Consider the following 12678-nt stretch of genomic DNA (forward strand, 5'->3'; position numbering starts at 1 on the left):
ACTGAATGGCTGGAAAATGGAAATGAAGAGTTTACATAATAAGTACACACTATATGTACCCTTCCCTAATGATTATATCTGGTTTCAGTATTTATTTATGGTGTATTGTCTCTATTATTAAGGTTATTGTAGCAGTCAATTTATATTGGGGGTCGGGAGGGGGCGGGGCGGGGGTCCCGAGACGTTGCCAAAGCATTTTCGGGGGTCCCCGGCCAAAAACGTTGAGAACCCCTGTCCTAGTGGACTCATAATGTCCCACGGTCTCATAATGTCCCACGGTGCCATAGTAAATCAGTCTCATACATAATATTATGAAGAAAATCTGGGGACTTGCACACAGTAATTGGGACTAAGAAAATAAAAACATTATAATGCTCTGTAATAACAAAATCTATAATTTGCCACGCACAGTACGAGGCCAAGTCTTGCCATGGACACATTTGTCCGTGTACACCGGGCATATTGATGACCCCTGATTATGAATAAACTTAAATGATTCCTATACTTATTGATCCCAAATAACTTTCCATGGGTCTGTTTTGCAGAAATACCACTGTCCTCTCTCCCTCTCATAGCCGCTATTTATTACGCTTTTCATTTTTCTTCTTTTTTTATCAGCGTGCAAAGCTGATCAATGATAGCCCCGAGTGCTAGTAACAATCAGAGCCTTAGATTGGCTCTGGTAACTAACAATGTAGTGGCGAGATGTTCATGGTTGGCTGGCCTCTAAGCCAATGGGAGACTAGCCCTATACGGCCAATGGGACACTAAGCCCCACAGCCAATGGGACACTAAACCCGCTCTCCTTGTCCCCATCGCACCATGACTGAGACTGCAGATGCGACTACAGAAAGTCCTAAAGGTACAATATGAATCATTTCTTGTTTTTCATGAATACAAACACATCCATGCCTTGGTTGTCCCACACAAGCCGCTAGAGGCTCGTAAATCATGTTTTGGGGTGAGTTCGGCACAACTGCCAATCAAAGTGACTGTAGGCCTACTGGCCAATCGCAGCGCTTCTTTTCTGTGACTTGGCAAAAACACAGTAACAGCATAACATCTGTTTATCAGACTGTGGTGGCTCGTGTGGGACAACCAAGGCATGGATGCGTGTGTAATGACAACTAACTCTGTGTGCCGACTTCTGCCAAGTAAAAGATTTCTTGTCTTTTTCATCCAAGGCTCAGCAACAGAGAAAGCGGAGATTTTGTGTTTTCAGTGTCAACCACTAGAGGGTGCTCGTTGCCACCATCTGAATGATCCTTGGTTGCTAGAAGACACACATTACAGGCAGGACATGTGATTCAGAAATGTGGATTCATCTCAGATTTTTTGGGGGGTCAAAACAAGCTTTTTTTAAGCAATGGTCATGGTTGATTTTTGTTGATTTTTGTTAGTGTGAAACGCTGAAAACACTGCATGGCACTGGCGATTGAATTCATTAAATCATGAATCAATTTACAATTTAGCTTTACATAGATTGTGCATTACATTCACCCATTCACTCACACATTCATACACCGATTGCAGCGGAAGCCATGCAAGGTACCAACCAGCACATCGGGAGCAATTTGGGGTTCAGTGTCTTGCCCAAGGACACTTTGACATGTAGACAGGAGGAGCCGGGATTCGAACCGCCGACCCATGGATCATTGGACGACCTGCTCTACCTCTTGAGCCACAGTCGCCCCGGTCGGATGACGGGGGCTTAATTTCTGAAATGCATTTTATGACCTTTTTCTATTGACGGCCTTCCGAATCTCCTCCAGCAGCTTGGGCTTGGTGTTGATCAAATTTGCGGCGGCTCTGTCCATCAGCTCTTTGATCCTTGCGGGACACAGCGGTCCTTGAAAGGTCCTGTATCTCTGTCTCACCTTCTCAATATCAGAGTCAGAGTCATCTGACACTGTGATGAGGAGACAATAGAAACACAAATAGTATTAATGTTTTGAATTCACACTGGCTAAATGTTGACAGGTTTCTGTCAACATTTAGCACCTTGTTTTGAGGGTTATAGTATAATGTAAAAAATATATATTTGAAGCTTTCGGTAACTCATACATTTTGAAAAGTTAGTAAGTTGTTGGACACAGGCACGCATATCTAATGTGCGCAAGACCGCAAGTGTGTGTATGTGTGTGTGTATGTGTGTGCGTGCGTGCGTGCACGTGTGTGTTAATCGAGCATTTCAAATGTATTTTCAGATTGAATGAGTCACTCTTTACTTGTCTGAGGAGATTCAGACCTTTATTCCTCGAATTATTAAGGTCTACTAAACGATTGTTTAAAACTAATTAGTTAACATGAACAAATACTGTATGGTAACTTTTAAATCAGTATGCTCTTTCAACAACTATATTGCTGCTGTTGGTCAGAAATGTTGTATCTCCATATTTCAACATTGTTATACCATAATTCGTTAATCTTTACACAATGTATGTTCATGTACAAATTGTGCAAATGGAACAGTTACCGTTACAGTTCACTCTGTTGAACAGAGGCATGTGGATCACTGTTGGGGTGTTGTCTCCTGGAAACACGTAGATGTCCTTTGGTTTTTCTCTGTCCTTTTCTGGAAATTCAACGTGTGGGAAAGCTATACCCATATCCTTGGACAACTTATAAGCATCTTCAATTGTCTGTAAAAATGATAAACACAATGGCTTGATTATAATATATTAGGACTAGTAATGCCCTGATGAGTAAAATATAAAGGAAGTGGAGCCTCCTCCCCACTTCCGTTTCGTCTTTACAGTCGCGCAAATGTATCCTAATATAAATAGAAATCACCTAAGCATATATAGGCCTATAGCTTACTGCTTAGCATAAAAGTAATTACAAAAATAAGCTTAATATATTTAAATATATTTCCGTGAACGGAAATGCCAGCTTCCTTACTCGGATTTCGGGAGGTGTAGTTCCAGAATCTATATAGTATTCGGAGATTGTGGAATAGTTATCTGGCTACTCGAGACTACCTTCATAGGGTCTCCTTCGCTGAAGTCGAGGGAGATGATGAGGTCGACGTTTCTCTCTGGTCTGAGGACGGAGAAGTAGGGAGCGTTGAGCAGCAGCCCAGCGTCGATATAGTCCCTCGTTCCTGATTTCAGGATACAAGGGTCTACTTCTCTGACTTCTTCAGCTGTACAAAATACAGTGATTTCAGGATATAAGCGTCTACTTCTCTGACTTCTTCAGCCGTACAAAATACAGTGCAGTATATTACCAAATACATGACAACTTCTTTAGATAGCCAGAGCACTTTTGATGTCTATGCAATATGACAACAATAATAATTTTTTCACAGCAACTTGCCATATGCCTGTCAAACTATATATACTTCAAATGAGTGAGAGGCACCAACAGACGGGCACAACAGTGGAGGGAGCTCAATCAATCCCCTTCTCTCTCTGCCTCCATGTTGTGTCGCTACAGGCTACACTGTTACAACTATCAACTATCATGCATAAGATCTGGTCATCGTAAGTAAAAATGTAAAATATTAAAGTAAAAATATTTAGTACGACCGTCGAGACGATTCTACTATATGGCTCTGAGACATTTCAAAGAAATTAGAGAAATGGCTGGATGTCATTTACACCCGCCTTCTAATGAGAGCGCAAAAAATCTATCTTGGAATCGACTCATCGACTAATCTAACATACGGCAACCTTCCCTGTGTTTCTTCACTAGACCGATCCAGAAGAACACAGTTTGCCGGCCACTGCTACAGAGCTGATCATGAGGTTATATCCACGCTTCTTCTCTGGAATCCTGCCTCAGAGCAGACCAGAGGTAGAAAACCGTCGTTTCCTGATGTCATCGCTAGCCAGGGACGCTTGCATCAGTAAACAGGAACTGGGGATGGCAATGAAGGTGGGAAGTCTGGCGTGGCATTGTGAAATCCATGATCTCGACCGCGAACGAAAAATGATGATGTTACTATCAAATAAAAGCTACAAGGGGCCCCAAAACAATCAAATATTTACTTTATTTTCAATATGCAATAAAAATGTTTTAGTTTAGTTTTTAACACATATTATGAAGCCTATAATGCATTATAAACAGTCAATGCATACAATCTGCTTGTAACATCACTGTAAGCAAAATATCTTTGCAAGAATACATACAGGAATGTCAGTATTGCACTTAAAGCATGACCATACATCCATCCATCTTCAACCGCTTATCCGTAGTCGGGTCGCGGGAGCAACAGCACCACCAGAGTGTTCCAGACGTCCCTCTCCAGAGCAACATTAGTGACTTCCTCCTGGGGGATCCCGATTCCCGAGACGTTCCAAGGCCAGTGAGTCGATGTGTTTCCTCCAACTGCGCATTGGTCTGCCCCGGGGTCTCCTCCCAGTGGGACGTGCTTCGAGGCGCCCGAGAGGCATCCTTAAAGCATGTAACATATGAATTGTGTCCGAGCTCTGGACTCACCTCTCATGTTGTGCAGGAAGTTGTATGTGGTTCCCCAGGAGAAAGTGGGTTTCATCAAACCCGCAAATATATTCCCTGAAATGTGACAGAGATAAATACGGAGGGGGTGAGTAGGTGGTATTGACAGATAGACAGATAGATAAATGGACGGACTGACTGATGATATATGATAGACGGAGAAAGAAATTCTATGATTTTTCAAAGGTTAGCGAACCATTGCCCACCACTCCTGAATGAACTGTCTGGTGCTGGGACTCTGGTGCAACGCACAGGTCCTGGGCCTGGTGAGAGCAGGAGTGGACCTGGTGAGACGTAGGAGTGGCCCGGACAGGAGACAACCCACAGAGCCTAGTCCTTCCATGCACCAGAAGTGTACCTCCCAGCCCTGGCAGAGTAGTCCTGGAGTAGTTCCAACAGATTGTGTGGCCCTGGTTTTGCCCTAGTGGGACTGATTGAGGGTAGCTACTGGGACGTAAGTCGGGACTTGATCACCCCGGCTGGGTCGCCTGAGTGAGGGGTATGATGTTGGAAGACCCGAAACCCTGTTGACCTCAGGATACATCACTGAGGATACGTCCCAATGCATCTACTGCTAGACAGATGTTAAGTTCTTATAGCTTACTTAAGATCCTTGGGGCTCCATTTTCGTCACCGCTAAACCCCTTTTTTAACTATTTTGCAAAACATTTTTGAATAGTTAAATGGCCAGTCTACAAGCTCACAATGTGTCAATGTAGATTGGCTAGTTGAACTATTAAAAAAAAAATCAAAATAGTAAAAAAGGCAAAGAAGTTTAGGGATAAGGGGTTTAGCGGTGACAAAGGGATCCTGATGCGTGCGTGCGTGCGTGCGTGCGTGCGTGCGTGCGTGCGTGCGTGCGTGCGTGCGAGAGAGAGAGAAAATGCTCAAATGACCAACCAAGCAAGCAAAGCATGTTCCTCTTCACTACTGACCACGCAGCTGATGGCGATAAATCAGCAGCAATGCTACCGCACAGGCCTGCCAACAGAGCAATTAACACAGAATTAAAATGTAATGCTTTGGAAGAAACAAACCAACAGAACGGAAGTGGACTGACCGTGCATGGTGGAGGCTCACCTTGCACGTAGAGCATGTCCATCTCTGGCTGCTCCTTTATCAACATCCCGTTGTCAAACTTACTCCCAAAGTATTCCTGGTCCACGAAGGCCCCGGTGAGAGAGTACCCCGCCTCATGGGGGGTCATCTCAACCCACACGTCTGTCAAGGAAACACGGTCAGGCTCTGAAGCAGTTCAATGTGATTTTGCATCAATACATAATTATTTAATTCATAATTTTGTTACTCTATATATTGGTATAAAAGGGACATGGACTGACCATTTATCCTTTTTAACTGCAATGATGAGTTTTTCACCCACCTTACTTGTAATGTGATGTGAGATTGAGTCTGATTCTGATTGATTCTGATTCTTACAGATACAGAGATATCGATCCATATCACAGCCCAACACAGATGAATGATACTTAATTTACCTTTTAGACTTTGAATTTGTCGTCTGTCTAGGATCTCTTTGTCAATCACAGTGTAGATGGGATAGGGATCCATGTCGTGCTTTCCTCTCTGCTCTGAAAGAACATGTTCATCTATCTGAAAAAAACCAAAAACAAATAATGGATCAATACTTCCAGTTTTCACTCATGTTCTAACATTTGTACCTCTGCCATAGCTAGAATGTCCGGTGCGGCGCATATAGCGAACAGTCTTCCCAATGAGCACAAACGGTTTGCAATTTAGGTTGTTCATTGCCACTGGAGAAGTTGAAAAACTGCAATACAGAAAATGTGCATTCTGTATTATTATCGGCGAAAAAACAAGTAAAAACACATACGATCAAACTGCCAGCTTCAAACATAATACTGCACATGAAATGTATCTGTATGTAGTTTCAATAGTATTTGGATAGCCTGCTGAAAAAACAGAAACACCTAAACAACAGTGATTATTGAAGTAGTTTTCAGCTAGTATTATGCTGTATTTAGCTCTGGTCCATATGGAACTGTTCTTTTCGTACGCTCACATAAATGCAGACCAGCCTCTCGTCTGTAGCGTAAATATAAAAAATGTTTTACCTACTCACCAAAACAAAGGCGGTTTGTGTAAATAGAAACTCTTTCCTTAGTGGACGCACTCTGAGCCCCCCACACCAGAAAGGGATATTTGTCTCTTGGCAATATCGGTAGAGGGCGCAGTGAAGTAACTAAAAGTATTTATTTTCCGGTGTAAAAACAATCCCTTTCTGGCCAAAAAGTGATTTTTTTACATGTTGTGGGGGGCTCAGAGTGTGTCCACTAAAGAAAGTAGGCTTTCTAATTACACAAACCGCCTATGTTTTGTTTTATATTTCCGCTACAGAGGAGAGTCTGGTCTGCGTTTCATGCGGCGGCTAGAAGCAAAGAGTGGCAGAGCCTTAATGCAACGGCAGCAAGAGCAGTAAGGCTATTGACCAGAGACGTAATGCAACGGCAGCAAGAGCAGTCAGGCTATGGACCAGAGCTATGCTGTATTAAGATGGTTTTCTGTGTAAATGCTTGGCTGACCTCTTTCACGAAGGTGGTGACTACATGTGCAGACCAGCCGTGTGCTTGATTGAAGTTGTCGTATTGGTACCATGTCTCAGGATACCGCAACAATACTCCGCAACCATCCAGCCTTTGAACTATTTCCTCGGTCACAGGCTTCGGATTGGAGGACCAGTTGGGATATTTGTATAAGGAGGCCATGCCCCTGTAGATGAGATGAATGAAAATACATGATTTAATGTTTTCCCAGTGGCGGAGAATAGTTCATGATGTACGGTAATTGAAATTGAAAAAAATAATGTATACTTGAAAACGAGTGCTATATTGAAAGATGAATCCCTAACCCTAACACAAAACAATATTTTAAACATGCAGTGTTTACATGGATATCAATGCATAACAAGTCAGCTATGAGGTGGGGTGGGGGGAATATGAAAATGTATAAAGTTTGAGTATGCTATAGGCTGATTTATATCACAGGTCAAATCTGACCCGCTAACCACAAATGTGTTAGCCGGGTTCTATCACAATGCAAGGGTTAATACCAAATTGGCCAAATTGTCAAATATGAACGTACATTGACTGCCAGAATTAATTATTCAGCCACTGCCACAGTCTTTTATGTGCAGAGCCTTATTTTGAAGGCCAACGGATCCTGTAGGCCTACCAGGTAGATCCAGACACTCCACTCAGGTACATCATGCAGTCCAGTAGACCTTGTTTCTTCAGTTCAAGCACAGATGCCAGCAGTCCCACCATGGCTCTCTGTCCTCCTCCAGAGCCAATCAGAGCTATGTTGGGAACCTTGTTCTTTCAACAGAAACATCATACATACATACATCATACATACATACACATCATACATCAACAGCACAGCGTTAAAATAAAACAGGTGAAAGGTTCATACCAGAGTGCAGGGGATGTTGTGTCTCTATCTCTAAATAAAACAGATGAAAGGTTCATACCAGAGTGCAGGGGATGTTGTGTCTCTATCTCTAAATAAAACAGATGAAAGGTTCATACCAGAGTGCAGGGGATGTTGTGTCTCTATCTCTAAATAAAACAGGTGAAAGGTTCATACCAGAGTGCAGGGGATGTTGTGTCTCTATCTCTAAATAAAACAGATGAAAGGTTCATACCAGAGTGCAGGGGATGTTGTGTCTCTATCTCTAAATAAAACAGGTGAAAGGCTATAGAGTGCAGGGGATGTTGTGTCTCTATCTCTAAATAAAACAGGTGAAAGGCTCCTACCAGAGTGCAGGGGATGTTGTGTCTCTATCTCTAATTAAAACAGGTGAAAGGCTCCTATAGAGTGCAGGGGATGTTGTGTCGCTATCTCTAAATAAAACAGGTGAAAGGCTCCTATAGAGTGCAGGGGATGTTGTGTCGCTATCTCTAAATAAAACAGGTGAAAGCCTCCTATAGAGTGCAGGGGATGTTGTGTCTCTATCTCTAAATAAAACAGGTGAAAGGCTCCTATAGAGTGCAGGGGATGTTGTGTCGCTATCTCTAAATAAAACAGGTGAAAGGCTCCTATAGAGTGCAGGGGATGTTGTGTCGCTATCTCTAAATAAAACAGGTGAAAGGCTCCTATAGAGTGCAGGGGATGTTGTGTCTCTATCTCTAATTAAAACAGGTGAAAGGCTCCTATAGAGTGCAGGGGATGTTGTGTCTCTATCTCTAATTAAAACAGGTGAAAGGCTCCTATAGAGTGCAGGGGATGTTGTGTCGCTATCTCTAAATAAAACAGGTGAAAGGCTCCTATAGAGTGCAGGGGATGTTGTGTCTCTATCTCTAAATAAAACAGGTGAAAGGCTCCTATAGAGTGCAGGGTATGTTGTGTCTCTATCTCTAATTAAAACAGGTGAAAGGCTCCTATAGAGTGCAGGGGATGTTGTGTCTCTATCTCTAATTAAAACAGGTGAAAGGCTCCTATAGAGTGCAGGGGATGTTGTGTCTCTATCTCTAAATAAAACAGGTGAAAGGCTCCTATAGAGTGCAGGGGATGTTGTGTCTCTATCTCTAAATAAAACAGGTGAAAGGCTCCTATAGAGTGCAGGGGATGTTGTGTCGCTATCTCTAAATAAAACAGGTGAAAGGCTCCTATAGAGTGCAGGGGATGTTGTGTCTCTATCTCTAAATAAAACAGATGAAAGGTTCATACCAGAGTGCAGGGGATGTTGTGTCTCTATCTCTAAATAAAACAGATGAAAGGTTCATACCAGAGTGCAGGGGATGTTGTGTCTCTATCTCTAAATAAAACAGATGAAAGGCTCATACCAGAGTGGAGGGGACGTTGTGTCTCTATCTCTAAATAAAACAGGTGAAAGGCTCCTATAGATTGCAGGGGATGTTGTGTCTCTATCTCTAATTAAAACAGGTGAAAGGCTCCTATAGATTGCAGGGGATGTTGTGTCGCTATCTCTAAATAAAACAGGTGAAAGGCTCCTATAGAGTGCAGGGGATGTGTCTATCTCTAAATAAAACAGGTGAAAGGCTCCTATAGAGTGCAGGGGATGTTGTGTCTCTATCTCTAATTAAAACAGGTGGAAGGCTCCTATAGAGTGGAGGGGATGTTGTGTCTCTATCTCTAAATAAAACAGGTGAAAGGCTCCTATAGAGTGCAGGGTATGTTGTGTCTCTATCTCTAATTAAAACAGGTGAAAGACTCCTATAGAGTGCAGGGGATGTTGTGTCTCTATCTCTAAATAAAACAGGTGAAAGGCTCCTATAGAGTGCAGGGTATGTTGTGTCTCTATCTCTAATTAAAACAGGTGAAAGGCTCCTATAGAGTGCAGGGGATGTTGTGTCTCTATCTCTAATTAAAACAGGTGAAAGGCTCCTATAGAGTGCAGGGGATGTTGTGTCGCTATCTCTACAAAAAAACAGGTGAAAGGCTCCTATAGAGTGCAGGGGATGTTGTGTTTCTATCTCTAAATAAAACAGGTGAAAGGCTCCTATAGAGTGCAGGGGATGTTGTGTCGCTATCTCTAAATAAAACAGGTGAAAGGCTCCTATAGAGTGCAGGGGATGTTGTGTCTCTATCTCTAATTAAAACAGGTGAAAGGCTCCTACCAGAGTGGAGGGGATGTGGAGTTTCTTCAGGCATTGTTGAACTGTGAGTCTTCTTCTGGTGACATGCTGTTTCTCTGCCTCGTTCAGGGTGTGACCGATACGGACCTTGTCCTTGATGTAATGGAGAAAAAAATATATATATACAGTATATCATTATATACACAAATATATATTGGACCCGCTATACACCAGAGGTTTTCAACCAGTGATCCGGGGACCACCAGTGGTCTTTGAGGGGGTTCGATCAGGTGAATGGTTCCAGCTAAATGATGGAGAGTTGGTAACCAAATGGACCCTTATAAAGCTTTACTCTTGAGAGCCTAAAATGAAACCAAATGGACCCGTTTCATTTCACGCTCTCAAGAGTTAAATTATTGCATTACATAATTTACAAGAAGTCTACACAATTAGAGAAAATATGAGAAGAATTGTTATTTTGATCAAAGTTTGCCTGTTATCTATCCTAATGGTACCAACATCAATACAGCATGGACATGAGGACATATATTCTTTAGTTTTTTGGGTCTGCAAGGCTCATCAAGTCTCATGAAACGGTGGTCCGTGGCTCAAATGCAGAGTAATTTATAAATAATGGGCCTTGCCATGAAAAGGGCTGAAAACCACTGCGCTACACGACCGTCATACACTGCTCTCAACCATGTGCGTCTGTGTGGATATGTTTTATCCTTGACGTTTCCGTGAGAAGCACTTAATTGACATGTAATTATTATGTCTAATAAATCAAATCTAATAAATCATACAAAATGTGCATGCTTTGGATTTACATTTGCCCAACAGAACAAGTCTAGCTGGTTCTGTCTTCACGTAACACTGTCCTTTGAAAAGCCGGAAATCTCTATTAATAGCCATAAGTGTAATACGCATGCACTCACTTTTGCAGCTAAGTGGCCCTTTTGCGATAGAATAACTGATGAGACTCAATTATATATTATCCAAATTAATTAGGAGTTTTTTCTTTTTTTTGTGGTTAAAGCTGCTATAAGCAATAATATCTCAACATTTTAATGACCTTTTTATTTTTTATTTTTTTGGTATTCAGACAGCCAGCAATAGGTAGAACGCTCCCCCCAAAAAATGTGTCTCTGTGACACATCTAGGAGACGCAATCTGCATTCAAAGATGTTCCTAGAAGCTTTGTCATTGGTCGAAAAAAAATAAAATAAAAAGGTAATTAATATTTGGACATATTGTTGAGGGGCACTAGCCCCTCCTATGTTTAGTTTAGTTTAGTTTATTTCGATCAATTCAACAGTAGAACATAAATCATTACCTAAAATATTAACATTCTCTTATAGTTGATGGAAAAGGCATAGGCTGAAGCTCAAAGCTTATTGATGCCTATCCTTTGTACATGTCATATTTTCTCTAACATATTTTAAACTCACATAACGAATAATCCCCCTATATAATTATACATTGTTTTACATTCACAATCACATTCCTTGTTCACAATCACACATTCCTTGTTCACAATCACAATCACATTCCTTGTTCGTTAAAACGAACACTCAACATTATTATTATTCAGTATTTGCCCTCGAAAATGCATTCTTATACCTCCACCATGCATATACATACACCATACACATATTATACACACATAGATCCATCACTTATCATGTCTGTATTTCTCCAAAAGCCACATCTTGTAACTTTTCTTATATATAATTAAATGATTGCACTGCTGGACATTCTCTGGTAAACCATTCCATATATAGCTTTACTCCACTGACAGCTCTTGAAATTTTGCTCCCTTCTTAGCATACGGTATCTCCCCTCCCTTTCCATGAACAAGTTCTGAATATTTCCTGGTAGTAGTTTGGCTTCAGTTCTTTTTTCTTTTTTTTTTCACAGTTTTGTTTATTCAAGATTTCAGGGTATACAGTAAATCAAATCAAATAACATCAAAGAGTATAATATGTTTACATATAAATGTCATATAACCACCATATAACCGCAAAATAGTGTGGTAGCATAAAATAAATTCAATTGTATAGTCCTACACTAACAGGGAAGTGACACTGACAGTACGACAAGACAACACAACACACAACATGGCATGGTCACCTCTCAAAAACATAATGGACGTAGCAGTGCACTGTGGACCCACACAGCTCCTCATAATAAATGTACTGAACAACCCAGATGCGTCGGAGATCACGTCTAGCATGCTCAGATTCAGGTTTAAACTCATTCAATCTGGAATAGCTTGGAACTGTAAGTTATTTACCAGTGCAAGGAAGGGAGCCCATGTGTCCTCAAACTGGGATACCGAGCCTCTCAAGGTATACATCAATTTTTTTCTAATTTCTGAACCAACTTTTAGGGCTGCCCTGATCCAATTAATGTGGTTCAAACAGGAGCAAAATAACGGAACCGGTTCAACCCCGATGGAAAAGGGGCCTATAGCTGTCTCACCTGGGTCAAGTTGAGGTCCTCAGGAGGGCTGAGGATGGAGCCGCTAGCCAGAGTATACAGCAGAGCAGAGACAGTCATCATCAGAGGAGTGACCTTCATGGCTGCAGCTTGAAGTGGTCCGTGTCCGTGTGTCCGTGTGTGTGTGTGTCTGTGTGTGAGG

At 41.8% G+C, this 12678-nt stretch overlaps 1 protein-coding gene across 1 annotated transcript; it reads right to left on the reverse strand.

Moving 5' to 3' along the window:
• Positions 1-1711: 1711 nt before the first annotated feature.
• On the reverse strand, positions 1712-12670 carry LOC306929472 (cytosolic phospholipase A2 gamma-like). Its single transcript, XM_079510012.1, has 11 exons — positions 12519-12670; positions 10080-10184; positions 7672-7814; positions 7023-7209; positions 5958-6072; positions 5542-5682; positions 5362-5442; positions 4444-4518; positions 2982-3145; positions 2477-2642; positions 1712-1903 (listed from the first exon to the last, which is right to left on the reverse strand). The coding sequence occupies exons 1-11, from the start codon at positions 12615-12617 to the stop codon at positions 1731-1733; spliced, it is 1449 nt and encodes a 482-aa protein (XP_079366138.1). The 5' UTR covers positions 12618-12670; the 3' UTR covers positions 1712-1730.
• Positions 12671-12678: the final 8 nt, after the last annotated feature.

The sequence above is a fragment of the Electrona antarctica genome (genome assembly GCF_951216825.1).
Source record: "Electrona antarctica genome assembly, chromosome: 9".
Classification (NCBI taxonomy): Eukaryota; Metazoa; Chordata; class Actinopteri; order Myctophiformes; family Myctophidae; genus Electrona; species Electrona antarctica.